Here is a 15912-nt window from a genome sequence, read left to right on the forward strand (position 1 = left end):
ATGTATATGTGAGTATACTCCACAGCACAAAACTGTAACTAAATGTTTAATAAGAGAAAAAAATTGTTTACAAATTCTGACAGTGATGTAATACAGCCAGTGCTCTTCTGCGTTCTTCTAAGAGTCAAGGAAATGAGAAGCCTTCAACAAATATATAGGTGGCTTGGAAAATAGAACTTTCATTTTTTAATTAAATTTCTTTATTGAATCTCTGTTGCAGAATCATATTGATACATTAGTTTCTGCCTCAGACACCTTATTACTTAGCATGACCTGTGAAAGTTGTATTGTCATGGTATATTCATTATATCTGATATTTAGAACACTTTTCATTGTACACTGCTCAGGAAAGGTAAAAAAGGGGCATTACTAGAAATTATAAAGGGGAATACCAGTTTCTTATCAATATAATTGAAGTTGATGCAACTTAAAATAAATAAAATCCTTCTGGCTTGTGAAATTTAGATGTTAAAGATGGTGTGGTCACTAACAGTATGTAAAATAAAGCCACAGTGAATCTCTTGTGCCAATGCTTTGTTATGGAAGTTACAGATCTATTAATTTGAAAACAGATTAGGCTGTTTGATTCTTAGAAATATCTAGGGGAGAGGCTTTCGCTTTTCTGCATATTCAGGTTTTTTTTTACCTTCGTTGAACAAAAGTATAGATACTTTTGTATAGAAAGTAGAACTTCACTGTGTTTACCTGTAATGTGTTTTACAGCAGAGACTTTGAACCGGCATAAGCAGATGTCCTTTCCTTGGAGATAAAACATCTGTATTAGTAGATATAAACTGAGAATCTATGCTGGTATTGCAGTTTTCCCATACAGGAGATCTGTGATTCTGGGAATTTGAAGATGTCATTCCTAAACTTCCCCAGGAGAAAAAAAGCCAGCTAATAAACATGACATCAAAAACCAGACTGGAAACCAAGAGCTGATAGAAAACTACAGACTTTGTCCATCCTGAAAGATCATAAAAAATGTATAAAGTAGAAATGGAGGAGGGTACCGTTTTAAATACCATTGCTCAAAAGTTGTTGCAAATGCAACACTTTTTTAAAAAAAATGTATGGGAAATTTGATTCTTTTTTATTGAATAGCTTAACGAATGTTTGCTAGAAGATCACTTTGCTTTTAGTAGCCATGATATCTTTTCTTGAATGGATATCTTAAGTTTGTTTAGCGTTACATATTCTGGTGAACAAAAGGAATAGAGCTGAAGCTCTTTTGGACCCAAGCTTAAAATATGTTAAATGGTTACCTGCAAATGTGGACAGGATTGGCCTCAAGGTGTACTGCCTTTTTGGCCTATATTTTTAACATTGAGTGAATAATGCTGTTTTGTCATTCTAACGATTTAAAAATGCCAACAGTCAAGCTTCAGCACATTTCCATTCACATATGTGAAAATTAACTGAGGTGTGTTATAAGTATTGAATGTTTAAGAAATAAAAAAATCTTTTCTTCCTGATAGCTGGAAATATTTCACAAGCTTTTTTATTTATTTTAGTACGTCTGAAATCCCCCAGTTCCGATTGCCATACGATGTAGTGAATTTTGAAGCTGAGCTTATGAAGGATCTTGGAGTGAAGGTAATGAAAAATATATCCTGCCTATATATAGCTCAAGGAAAAAAGAACAAGAACTCTGCCAAAGATTAACAGCAAAATGTCATGCACATTAGTAAAGAACAATTAAAAGCTATGCTAGACAGAGGCAGGAAGATGCTTCCTCTTGCTCAGGGCATTTGTCTGTCTCCTGTCTGAATGCCACTAGTTTGGAAAAGGGCAATCAATAGTTCTCATCTGGCATGCCTGCATGTGATTAATTGTCTGTAAGAAACAAATTCCTAAATTGCTTTAGGGGTCCAACGTAGGTATTGGAATGATTTGATTTTTTTAATCGAGTTTTTTTCATGCAAGTTTAGCACTACTTAAAACATTCATATTTGATACTTCTCCTTTTGTTCCCTCTCACTGAGTTTTTTTCTTAATGGTTTGTCATACAGTCTTGCATCCAAGTTAATTTCATAATAAAATGCATCAAATTAAACAAAGTGTTAATATGATCATCTATTATAAACAATAACAGTCATTCAACTTCTTGGAAAGCAATAGTTATGCATTATTCTGTTAAACAAATGTGTGTTGTTTATAGATAATGGGAACATTGCTTTATTGTAATTTAGGGCTTGAGCTGAAGATTTAGATAGTATTTGCAACTGCTGCACATTTTAATATGTTACAAATGTAGAATGCATCAGTGGGTCAAATTTTTGAGTACCAGGAGGGATAGTATATTTTTAACATGATACTAAAGCATTCAATGGAGCAAGAAATTCTTCTTGGAATCTTCTGTGTTGGTTCATATCATAAAAGCAGTAGACTGTGGTCACAAGACCCAAGTGAGAGCCTCATCCTGCCCAGGTTTTATAAAAATGCTGGTAAGATGTACCATAAGGCTTTAAATGCTACAGGTCTGTTTTTCTACTCTAAAGATCCCTTTGCAACCCTTGAAAAGACTAACAGAATGGAGATTGAGTTAGGGTTGGGACTAAAAACAGAGCAGAGACAATTTTAGACAAAATTGCTGGCCATAGGCTCCTGGGAACCCTCTGCAAAACTCAGTTCCCTGGGGCTCCCTTTTATGACGAGTTCTCTAGAATAGATTCATAGAGGCACCATGTCATCTTGACCTGAAGTCCTTGGCAGTTTTGAAGTGCAGCAGAGAATCTCAATGTAAATTTGCTTCCAAGTTCCGCCATTGGTTTGCAATTGACCCTTTGGCAAGCTGGTTAACTAAGTACCTTAGCTTTATGCCTCTATAAGCTGGAAATATTTTCTGGTATTTACTTAAAGCATTTCAAATCTGTGGTGGAAGGTGCTGTATTGTGTAAATGCTCAGTAGTGCTGTTTATTCAAGTAATTCTACTGAAATTAGTAAGAATTAGTCAGCTGAATAAGGATTACAGAGCTAGGCCCTAGGAGTATTATGAATACCCACATAAAATAGTATTGCCATTTAAATTCCTTCATTAGGTTTTCGTAACATATGTACACAACAGGATAAAAAAATGTAGTGACAATTCATGGAGTGTATTTTGTTGCCGGTGAGGATGTAGTCTGTATTCTTGAAAGGATTACAGCTGTACATGGCTTTTTGCACCTCTGATAAAAACTGACATTTTTTTGTCTTTGGAGATTTAGTATAAATTTTAAGTATTATACACTGTATTTTACATCTGCCTTTTGGTTTTTTTGCTCACCAGTAGGAAAAATATATTAAATGGAATACAGGCAGATTCAATAACAAACAAGATATACAATGACATGAAGATGAAACTGTTAAGATCACCAAGTATAGCGCTTACACAATGGAACATGGCATTTTGTAAAGTCAATATACAAGTGATATAAAAAAACTGGGGGAAAACGTTCAAGTTCAGAGAGTTTAAAGTACGGAAATAAAAACACACATACCCATGTCAAGAAGTACAAAATGTCAGAAGAGGAATCACACACACTTTATGTGCTCAAAAGCCTTAGGGTTAGGAGAGATGAGCAAAAGGTGTGTGTATCGTCAATTGCATGACCTCTACACAGGAGACTTCTGTAGTTGGTTTGCTGAACACGCAGCAAACACTCTTCCTCGTCTCACTCTTATAACAACTGTGGTTGCTCCACCTGTGCAGTGGATGCTCAAAGCAGGATTGCTGGTGGAACATTACTCTGCAAAAATTTTTCAGGTTGTGCTTCTGCAAGTAAATAGTAGTTGAACTGAAATAAACATAGATTATAGGTGCATTTTTATTACTTTTACTTTTTTTTTTTTTTCAATAAATGAACACCAATCAGTGTACTCTGGGCATTGTTGCTTGTCTAAACTAGAAATAACAATTGCAAGTTTAAATCAAAACTGATTTCATTCATAATTTTGGAAACCTTTGTTAGTTTACCACGCAGAACAGTCTGCTTCATTACGAGCAAGTAGGGCACGCTGCAATTTGCACAGAACATTCTTGAGACTTAATGCCATTTCTGGCCCAGTCTTTTGCAGGCAGGTTTTCTGCATCCACAAAACCACCACTGGCTTACACTAAGGGTTTTTGGCATAAAGGTGTTCTAGATAGTGGTCTCAGTGCAAAATTTAGGCTGTGAGCTTCGAGAGTGCAGCACAAAGCAATACCATCCTTCCTTTGGGACTGGCATTGCATTCTGCACCATTGGAGGCCTACCAAGTGCCTGATACTGTGCAGGGAAACATTGCTTCGTTTTCTGTTCAGAACCCCTGTTAATACAGAATACTGTCATGTCTTTTATTTTCTTTATTTCTCTGTTAGAGGCTCATACTTTCACTAATGTTTCTGCAATAACCTAAACTGCTTGTTTTTCAGTTGGTGTGCTGGGTGATCCTTTTAGGGCATATTCCCTAAAGGAGGTTCTTGCTTCCACATCATGTTTCTTAAATTTTTATTTTCACATGGGAATACAGCTTTTCGTAGTCAGCACCAAATACAGCGATTTACTCACAATAGAAAACTGCCATTTTCAGCTTTACTTCAGTATTGTGTTCTGTAGACAGGCTTCGTTTGTTTATTTAGCTTGCTTTAACTGTTTTAGCTTACAGCAGAAACCAAGCTAGCCCGTGGTGGCCCCCATTTGAGTACGACCTGAAAGTACCTTTTACCCATATGTAGTTTGGGCCACTTGTTTAAATCAGAACCAGTCTGGCCTTTTAAGCCTGGCTTGAGGGGAAAAAAATTTATTTGCTCTGTTTGTTCACTAGAAGATCCTGCGAGATGTCTATGCAGGGCACAATAGAAATTATTTTCACATTATCACATTAAAAGCAAGTAATCTTTAATTTTTTCAGATAATTTTTAGTAAAGGCCTTGCAGTGGATGGGATGACACTCCGTAACTTGAAAGAAGATGGCTATGAAGCGGTTTTTATTGGAATAGGTAAGAAGAGCTCACGTTTTTTGTCATCTTGAAATTGAATACTGTCTAAGGATAAACTGGGACTTGTATCTGTGTTAACAGTATGATGTGAGACAGTTTCAATTTGGTGCATTGTGAAAATATGGAATATAAGGAAAATTTAAAAAGCAGGAAGCTTCTTCAGACAGTTATTTGTTAAAATTTTCAGATTTATGTGATAGTTTTTGAAGACAAGAATATAGCTGAATGGGTTGATTTATTGTTTGTTTAAATAGTTAAAAAATGGATGAACTAAAAAATTACTCATAATTAATTGCCATATTGGCCTAGAGCGATACACAAATTCAGTTTTCAGTTTTTGCAAACAGCTTACTATACCCACATAATTACTGAGTCTATGTGCAAGCCAGTGATACCATGCTTGGTTGCTTTTTTTCTTTCCTCCATATAGAACATGTAACATCCTTCAGATAGGCTGTAGTGAAATGTAATTACGGGATGAGTTAACAAAATAAGCTGACTTTGACTTATACTAAAACTGGCATCATAGGTCTGTCTTCTCTTATATGCTAAAGAAGTCCTGCACCTTCCTGCTATTCGAATCACTGCTTCTTTTTAATGTTAGATTAGAATTGTTATCCATTTACAAGTATTTTGAAGTACAGCTGGACCCATTGCTACCATATGATAGGCCTGTTGAGCAAGCATCGTCTACAGTTGGTATGAGGCTTAATGCTCTTTATTGATCTAGACGTTGCCTAAGTGAACATAATAGGAAACAAGTTGTCCAACTGTTCCTCCTTCCTATTATTGATTACAGAGATGTAATTCTTAGTACAGTGACAACTGTTGTTTACCATCTGTGTATGCAGTATAATAAGCTTTGCAGGTCTATTATGTCATGTGATTATAGTACAGTGTTGTGATTTTTATAATCCTAAATCCTAACATTGTTAGAGACCTTCCACGCATAGGAATTCTGATGTGTCATATTTTGATGTAATAGTGTACAAAGCAACGGTCCAACTTACCTTCTTTATTGTTTTAATCTATGTCTTTCAAACTGCTTTGTAAAATCTCACCAATGAGGGATTAATTAATAAATAAACATTTGTTTTCTGAAAGTCTAGCATTTTGGAAAAAATTATCAGTTATTTTTGGAATATCAGCATGATTCTCCTGCATCTCTGGCTCAGAAATTTAAAATAATGATTCAGTTAAAGGTTAGCAAAAATGACCACTGAGCACTACACATAGAATTGGAATGTTTGTTTTATGCATGGGTTTATTTTCTGACCTTAATAAAGTTATCCTAATGCAAAATATTATTGTTTAGAAATATACATAGACAACATTGTGCTGTGCAGATGCTAGGTAAAGGGATGCAGCCAGAATTTTAATAAATGAGGGAAGGTATCTGAAGCATAATTCTCCTGTAAACCATGTGTTCACTGATTGTATTAGGAAACAGAGGGTATAAATGCTAATGAAGGATTATGTGTTCCTACAAAGTTTTGTTATTTGAAGCTGCCTTGCATTCATGATGAACTTGGTCCCTGTCTGTACCCCCATGTCTGCCTGTCATCTGTCTTTTACAGTACTGTGTAAGGCACTGGACAGTAACGTGGCCTTGCATACTAGTAGTGAAAGATGGAGGACAAACCAAGGGGTTACAGATTTCTAGGGTTAGCTATATTAGTGCAATAGAGCATTTATAAACTCTCAATAACAGCAGCTTTTCCATAGTGAGTCTGTACTGTATTTCTTTTTGTTTTCTTTGCCTCCTGAACAAACATATACTCAATGAAATGTCCCATTTGAACATTACCCTGAATCATGGGAGTAAAATAATTAGAGAACACTATTTACATAAAATTGAAGATTTAGGGTTTTTTTTTGTAAAGGTTGTGAAGGTTATGAAGGTTATTTTTGTGAAGGTTGTGAAGGTTATGAATGAATGTGTACCTTGATGGAAAATAAATGTGGTAGTTTTCAATTTTCTTTATTAGTGGAAGAAAGAAGTGAATGGATGTGTAAAAGAAGATGAAGTCCCTCATGGATGTGGGAATACACTGTGAGGATTTTTTCATAGCAATGTGACTGAAGAGCACACCTTTAGTCTTGCAAATGAGATGGAACTCAAGAATTCATCAGTCAGGGTTGTACAAGAGTCCATGTGTGATTCATGAAATGGAAGAGCACTTGTAAATAGCCAACTACATCAGGGCAGTGGAGTTGCAAGGAGAACTTTGAAAGCTGTTTTCCTCACAGTTATGTGTCAGGAAAAATCCATTGCTCTCTGGGAATGTCGCATAAGGTAGGGAAAGTACACTTTTCAGCTGGGTCTGGAAGGTAAAGTGCAGGTGACTGAGGTTTGATCACTTCTAGCAAGTGATTGTATTGAATAAAAATGAATAGCAAAGTCTTTTTATGACAGCAGTTTGGAAAGGTATTAAAAGTGTGCTCTAGTCTGTATTTTCTGTGTTTCAGACCTGAAGGGTAAAGAATTCCTAAGAAGTGCACAAATGGATAGAGGTTAACAGCCTTACTCTAAAATAAATAATAATAAAAAAAGATGCTTAGCTTCAAGTCTTTGCTTACTGAGGCATTTAGACTATGATGGTGTATCTAAAGGTAAAAGACTCTGTCCAGCCAGTAGGTCTGGTGCATTTGAGTCACTGTTTGAAGCTCAGAAAAACACCTTGTACTAGACCTGAAAATGAACAGATGGCCATTATGTGTCACCAGCAACTTCTGGGGTCTCAATTTGAGTCCCACCTTACCTCCATATTATTTTATTTTGCACCATTGTATCTTTCCCAATTAGGCTGTAACTGTGTGTATAATGTTGTAGAGACTGAGGTGGAATTTGGGGTTACAAGGACGTATGTTGAACTAGCAAAGACTGGATCTGAGGAAAAGCTTTCTTGGTTACCTGGATGAGCAGTAATGAAAGAGATCATTCTGGGCAACAGCGCACTGGAAGCCAACACTGCCCTCATAGCAAAACCTCAGCACAAATGGTAGGTGAATCTCAGTTCCAGGATTGCCTGTTACCATTTTTGGTTTTGGTAGTTCCTTCAATCTGTTTTTTGCCTTATCTGAACTGTGCTGCATCCAACTAGTTCCTTATACTGTAATTCTGTTTATTTCTAGAGGATCAGTATGTGAATTGTCTCTTCCCTGTCCATCAATTACTCTCATGTCCTCTCAGTTCCTCTCTACAAAGATGTGTATTTTGCAATATCTAGCAGCAGATGTATCTTGTGTATCTTGTGTTTTGCATACAAGGAGCTAAGAGACCAATCTTTTGGTTTTCTCCAGCAGTCCTGATTTCAGTTTACAGTTAACATATGTGTTAAAGGGTAGTCCACGAATCTCAGTTTCTTACATCAAAAGTAATGATAGCCAGTAGCACACATGACAACTTTTTCACAGGACTAAAAGGCAGCAGCCAAACCAAGAGAGGAACAACCTGCTAAATATATTCTGGGAGTCTCTACTATATTTTTTGGTTCTCTTTTCATTGTCATTTAGTTTATTGCAATTTCTAAACTTATTCAGTCTTATTTCAATGGGCAATTAAAAATCCTGATTAAGAATTAAAGATGTAGAATTAGAGTCCTGAAAACTCATTTTAAAATTCTGTTTATCTTCCGGTTACAAGCCTTCTGGTTTTACTTTGTTATGAATAGGAATTAAATCTCCCAAGTGAACTTTCACAGTTTTAAAACTAACCTCTAAATCTATTCACAGAAATAAAAAATTTTTTCCAGATTTGATAGATTATGTTCAACATACTCTACCTAGAATCAACTCTGCTTTTTGATAAGAAATGTTTGTGAAGAATTAGTCATTGAGCTGACAAATCAGTTTGAAAATTTTGCTATCAAAAAAAAGAAAAGGTCTTGCATTAGTTGCTGCCTTCTGTAAACACCGTAGAGACACAGGGCAATAGCAAATAGGCATGCTGAGAGCAAAGGGAGAAATCAATGGTGGGGTGAGGGGCTAGAGGAGAGAGCACATGGACCTCAGAGACAGCGAAGTAAGGCAGCGGAGTGTATCTTACAGAGAACAGAGTAGTCTGAACACTTTGAGTTCCTGTGTCTCCTGGTTGATTTTCCGGGTAGAGTACATATGATTTTTACAAAAAATTTCTGTGGTTATGTGTCTCACTTGGCTATCAGGGCAAATGTGGAAATACTAGGCTTTTATTACTCATCCTTCTTGAAGTTCTGCTACATTCTTTGGAAAACAGGATTCTGTGGTTCTGTCTTTTAAGACTCTATAAAGCATTGTATATTCTTTTTGCAAGAGAAAATACAAAATGATTTTTTATACAACTCTTTGATTGAATGAAAATGGATTACCTGAATATTCAAAATATTTATTTTGTTTTATTTGGTAAAATATTTTAAAAAATCTTAAGCCCCTGTTCCCAGAAATTGCTCAGACACTTTAGTGTCTGTAGGCTTAAGTTTGCAGCACTAACTTTCTAGTTAACATCTCTTTACAGGGCAAATGCAACTAGTAATGAAACTTTCTAGGCTTTCTTGTTTCTCCCTCCATCTTGTGATGTTGAATTGCTATAAAGTCAGTTTTATTGTATTAGGGTATGCAGAGGTTCTGTTAAATACCGCAAAATGGTAGGTTAGGTGAGCGTACAGAGTAAGTCTAAGCAGATTGTTGCTTGGATGTATCCTAAATAGTATATCCTACTTGCAGGGGTTAAAACTGTACATAAAAAAAAGAAAAAAACGAAATCCCTTGTGGAAAGAACCTTTGTGATAATTGCAGTCATTCATAGTTAATTAACATAACATTCAAACAATAATATAATCAGATGATTCCATTGATTGGAATGAAATTACACACCAAAAAAAGAAATTAAAAGTCCAAGCATTGATGTACCTTGTTTTTAAAAAAAAACCCTGTGAGATTGATTTACTGTCTCTTCCCCAAAAAGTAAGTAATCTCCTCATGGCTGTTATTATCTTCTGATTAACTATGCAGTGCCACCTGGTGTGCAGATGGGAAGAATATTACACATCAAGAGCTCTGTTCACACCCACCCACACAGATATAAACCTACATGGCAAAAAGTGAACAGATGTTCATTTTGCTTGTGCAATAGGAAAAAATTGTGCATCGTACTCCTGATTCATAAACTAAATTTGGAGGACATGAAATCTGCATATGGGGCCTGTAGGCCCATGGCCAGCACAGACATTTATGGAGGAAATATGTCATGTTCAAAATAGTTCTCATTTCGGGTTGTGAACAGACTTTTATTTGTTTGCTTCTCTGGTTTTGTTTTACCTTGTACTTCTGAGTTTTCTTTTTCTCTTCACTTACTATTTCAGTTATCACCTCCAAAGGGAAAAGTTTAGAGGCAGAGTCATTTGAAAACATCTTCAGAATTTCTCTGTTGGTTGTTTGTTTTTCAGAATTGTTTTCTGTTTCTTAGCATTTAAGATCTTCCCTAAAATTATCCTTTTAGGCCTCGTTGCAAAGACCCGTTTGGCTCAGCAAAAATGTAGCAAGTCATGTAAAATATAATGTATCTTGGTTAAAGATGAAACTGTAGTACAAGCATTGCACGGCCTTAGGCTCTTAGGATCTTCAGCTCTATTTTTGGAGGTTTTTGGTGTTGTTTTGTAGTATTTTGTAAATTCACAAGTATTTTGACGCTTCATAGATTATACAGCCTTTGCTGCAAGGAAGCCGAAGCCTAAAGACCAGCTAAAACGCAACGAGCAGGGGAGAAAAATAATGTGTTGGAAGGTAGTGCAGGAAAGAATGATGTTGTTGGAAACATTATCAGCTAGATACTCAAAATAAATGTGTGCCTAGCTTGATTTCTGGGTTGGTTTTATTGATGCTTAACCCTATTGACAAGGGTTGTCACTGTCTCAGAATCTTGCAAAGATGGCACTTTTCACCTGGGATTTTAAATAGTGACAACAGTGGCCTTTCAGGCATCAGTGTCCTTATGCAATAAATAATAATACAGGCTGCAGAGCCAGGGAAAACTCTTGGAACTACATTTTATTGTGACAAAACAAAATATTCAAATCCATTGAGCTGCAAAAAGCTGTGAGACTTTGGTATTAAATATAATGAGAAAGAAGTCATCAAGATGAGTCATGAAGTCAGAGAGAGTACTTTGAATAGTCTGAAGAGCAACAGTGATGAAGAGCGGTGGCAGGATTTGAGGAAAGCCGATTCAAAATATTTCACAATTGCCTTACAGAAACCAGAATAATTTTAAAATTCAATTTTAAAAGTTTTTTTTTTAATAAAGATCCGTGAGAAGCCAGTGATAGATGGGTTTGCAATTTAGTACAGAACAGGATCAAAACTGCACATTGAGCTGCAACTGCATGAAATGAAGTTCCAAGGAAGAAGGTCTACACAAGTCTGTGCAGTCAAGTATAGGACTTCTTTGTAGTCTACCTTCTGGTGAGCCTTAGCACATGGCTTACAGCTTGGAGAATGAACGCACCCTACTATAACACAACATTTCTTAATTTTTTCATGGATCATGTAAAGAGTATTATAAACAAATTACACCATAAATTGGTTCTAGTACAAAACTTGTTAGTCTTCAATACTCATGTTATTCACATCTTCTGCTACTCTGTAATCTAAAAACATATTGTTATTAAAAAGCAAAGGGAATATAGTTATATTAGAAGAGGAACTCTGGGAAAGAATCTGTTCTTACATGCTTATAACAGGTGTTTGAACTTGCTTTTTTTTCCCAAGGCACCATCTTTCCTGCAGACCAGAAATGTACATAAGTACAAGAGTTTTTATGCTTGAGGCATCTTTTTCTACTATTGGCATTTGTAGTAAGCTGTTCTTCCAGTTCTGCAGACCTCACTACTGCTCTGGATATTGGTGGAACATTCCTAATGCACATCGGAAGCAGCAGGCAGTTGAAAGCTTTTAGGGCTCAGATGCACAAACCACCTTATTTATTATTAATAGTCTTAAGACACTTTCAAAAAATACTAATAATCTGCCCTTGGGCATCCTTAAGTTATTCACTTGCAAATTACACAGATTTTCATGCTCTTATTTACTTATCTTTCCTACCAAAAAACTACTTAGCATAACAATCTCTACTGCACATGTTTTGCAAAACACTCTCCTGTCTTTTTCCAAGTTGCTGGATAGTTTCCCTGAAATCTAAATATAATGACAAAATCAATTTGATTTATGTTGTTTTAAGAGTAGTTAATTATTTTAATATCTCAGTAGATTAATTCATCTAACATTATTTAGCACTTTTCAGAAGTTAATTCAAGCCTTTACTTTAAAGCATTTTGATGTTTGAGAAGTACATAAGAAAATGCTGAACAAAATGGTGATGTTAGATACTGCATTTTCATATTCTAATGTTACAAACTTCATTGCTTTACACTTAAAGAAATGAGCTTTGCTTGCTTACCTGTTGTTTCTGAAAGTTCACTCCATGAGTCTTTTAGATGTACAAGTATTAATTATGCTGCCATCTTTTTACTTCCACATTAATATTCAGACACAGAATGAACAACAATCTAAAACACAGCTGGTAAGTTGGTGCATATCCATTTACTTTAGTTGAGCTCTCTTTCCTCGTAAGGGGAGTGTGTATGGTCCAATATGTATTTAATGCAATCAGAGACTTTTTGAAACTTTTTTCTACATAATACTGTAGGAAGACTGACACAATACAAAATTTAAACAATAGGTTTAGAAAATCCTTGCTTTTCTTCGTCTTGCTTTCAAACTATAAAAAACTGATTAAAAACCTAGGCTTGTTGCATTTAGTTGTTTGGGTTTTTTTTAAAGGTTGTACAGAAGTAGGAAGAGTATCAAAATCTCACTTGTTTAGTCCTAATTATTGATGAGAAGATGGCAAGCACTTTTTTTTTGTTAATGCATAAAGTATTAAGCAGTCTTCCTGTACGCATTTATGTCTCATAAATGCAGTGTTCCTGGATTCATATTCCTTTCACTGCCCCCTCATCAAGGTGTATATCTACTTATTGAATTGACTTAACAAGTTAAGACAAAACCTGGATTTGTGCAATAGATTTGTAGTACTTGAAGGACTTTTCGAGATTGCTTTAGGAAATCTTCTTGCACTGTCAGCTCTCTGCTTCAGGAGAGTGGTCCCTAGGAAGCCAGTGCTGGGCATGGCCAGGGCTCAAGGCTTCTGTCTGACCTGGTGGTGGTCATGTGCTTCTCAGCCATCTGCTTCCCCTTTCATCATTGCTTGGTAGTCAGGCCTTTGTTAATCTAGGAGCATTTTGGTATAATGAAGGGCAGTAACCTAATTTTGGGGGAAAAATCCTGGGTGTGTTTGAGGCCAGTTTTCATCCTTCATATAACTTGAGGCATGCTTAATAGTGATTCTGTTTGTCTGGGTGGGATTCACAGTCCAAGGGCCTTCTGTGACCTGTAGCCTTCTTTGCCTGGGGTCTGTGCCCAAGGGAATCCCTCAGTCCTTCCTTCAGGCTCAAAGTATTAATTTAAAAGCTTTCCTATTCAAGTAGTATTTGTAATTTTCTTACCCAATGCAATGGCGTTTACCGTCATGGTAGAGATACCTTCCAGATCTTTTTAGTTTTAATGGGATGGTAGCTTTTAAAGGCAAGAAATATCTGAGAAGAAAATTTTACATCTTCACTATAGTAAGTAATCTTTAAGCTATGTAAATATTTTTTCTGCTGTGTCTCGAATTTTGAGTGAATAGAGATTATCCAGGCTTTGGAACCACTTGTAGTCGTGATACTTGAAAATTGTTCTTTACTATTTTAAGCTATATTTTTAGGAGATGCCAGTCATGTGGTTGCTTTTACTGTGAAATTAAAAGACACTGTTTAAATACATATATTAATGATTACTAAGATTGTGTATATATTTAGGATAGAGCATATAAATATTATAGCATGTATCACATGGCAAATCTTCTGAAAGAAAGATTAACATATATGCAAATATTTCTCTCGGTTTGTGTAGCATACTGGTGTGTCCTATAGGCTTGAGATCAAATTTACTTTCCTTGTGCATAAAGTCACATAAATAGACTTCTGTGCACATTTTATAGTATCAAACCATATTCAAAATTTGGCACTCTCTTGGTGATGTCACAAGGTATGGGGTATATACAGTAATTAAGATTCACTGTTTGTACTGTTACTGCTTTCAGTGTATTAATGCTAAATTTACTGTAAATTGTCTTTATAAAACAATGTTTACAAGATTAGAAGACAGAAATAAGCATACTAAGTACTCAGAGATTAGTACTCAAATTACATGTTTATCTAACAAAGGGAAATATTTTCCAAACGTTGTCCTTGACAGTGTTTTCTTTCACAGGAAATCCTTTGGCTATTGTTCATTGATTTGGGCTAAAAATGTAGTAAGCTGAAGATGAACCTTTAGAGAAAGTTAAAATGCATTCAACAGCTAGTGTGATGATTCAACATTCCCTCTAATGTTCTTTGGTGATTAGTTTCATAGGAAGAAAAAAGAAAGAATAATGAGAATTTAAAGATCAACAGGTTTCAGCCAATTCATCTTTAACGTTAATGCTGCAATTGTGTTGAAATTACTAGTCACTTACCAAGTAGAAGCTTGTGATGTATTACTACATTTCTAAGATTTGTCAAGGTTTTGTTTGTTATTGTTTCATTGATGTAATGGAATAACTCGCTGCAGATTTCTTAGGATATTTTTTTTTTTTTTGGAAATAATATATTGTTGGTTTGTGACTAATGATAATAGATGGTTGTTTCTTTGAGTGTGATATGTATTTTTAAATAAATTCAAACAGTTTAGTAGATAGTGAATTTTCAGTACCTGGTTGTTATTTAAATTGAGATGAAATCATTAACCATTATCAAAGACCGTTTCTCAATAGTACAATACTTACAGCTTTTTCTAGAATAGATTGGATTTTTAAAATGAGAACAGAACGCATTTCTAAAAGAAACAGTTATTCTAATATTATAGTTGGTTTATATATTTTTTTAGTAGTTAGACATTGAAAATACCACAATTCATTATTTCAATATACAGGTGATTTAGACACGATTGCTCTTCTATTTGCTGGGAAACATGGGTTTGATGCTGCTGTTATGGCCCAATACAACTGTTTTGTAGATGAAAAATGTTGGCTAAGTTTTTATCTGGGAAAAGATTTCTTAACCTTTAGAAAGTTAGATAAGGGTTGCTTCAAAACCAAAAAAAAAAATGCTCCCAAGAATATTTTACATACTTCATTGACCAAATAGCAACTCTTTACATTTTCATGTTGCTCGTGACTCCTGAGTTTGATATTCTGCAACTGCATCATAGAAGAAACAATCTTAGTGGCTAAGGAAAAGTCCAAGCATGAAGCGTTGTGGTGCCTATTCTGAATAGATTTTAGGCAGTTTTAATTATTTGATCTTCCCCTGGGTGGGGTGGCTTATCCCCCACATGCTGCGTGCCAAGCTCAGGAAGGCCCCAGTGGGCAAGCAGATCTCTTCCATGCGGGAGCCCGAGGCGATAGCTGAGCCCAGTTCCTGCAGCCTCCTCTGCGGCTTCAGCGCAGGAGCTCTGGGTATGGCTTGCTACGCCAGGGGTTAGTGTGGTTAGCTTGAGTTCAAGACTACTACAGATCCTGAAGTTGTCCCAGATTGTGGGATTTTAAATTGCTGCTTTGTCTCCTTACACTCAGAGTTGGAGTTCTTGCCTGTTGCTAGCAGCAAGAAATTTGCAGAGTTGGGGGGAAGATGGACACAGTGACCACTCTGTGCAAGAAGTGTAAGGTACTCCATTGTGGTGTCTGTACTAATCACTGGGATAAAGTTCCTGCCTGTTTTGTTGCTGTAGTAGCTGCTTAATAATAAAGCTTGGAGTTAATTTACATTAAAAATACCTGGTTTCCTTCCCCCAGTAAATAGAATCTAAAGAAATCACCCCTAATTGT

The 15912-nt window shown here is 35.8% G+C and overlaps 1 protein-coding gene across 1 annotated transcript in view; it reads left to right on the plus strand.

The window, feature by feature from the left end:
- The window catches only part of DPYD (dihydropyrimidine dehydrogenase), a 366613-nt gene that overhangs the window by 122633 nt on the left and 228068 nt on the right, over window positions 1–15912 (plus strand). Inside the window, 2 exon segments of the mRNA XM_074151782.1 lie at window positions 1515–1596; window positions 4877–4964. Of these exon segments, the coding sequence (XP_074007883.1) occupies window positions 1515–1596; window positions 4877–4964 (170 nt within the window).

This window comes from Numenius arquata, chromosome 8 (assembly GCF_964106895.1).
Source record: "Numenius arquata chromosome 8, bNumArq3.hap1.1, whole genome shotgun sequence".
Classification (NCBI taxonomy): Eukaryota; Metazoa; Chordata; class Aves; order Charadriiformes; family Scolopacidae; genus Numenius; species Numenius arquata.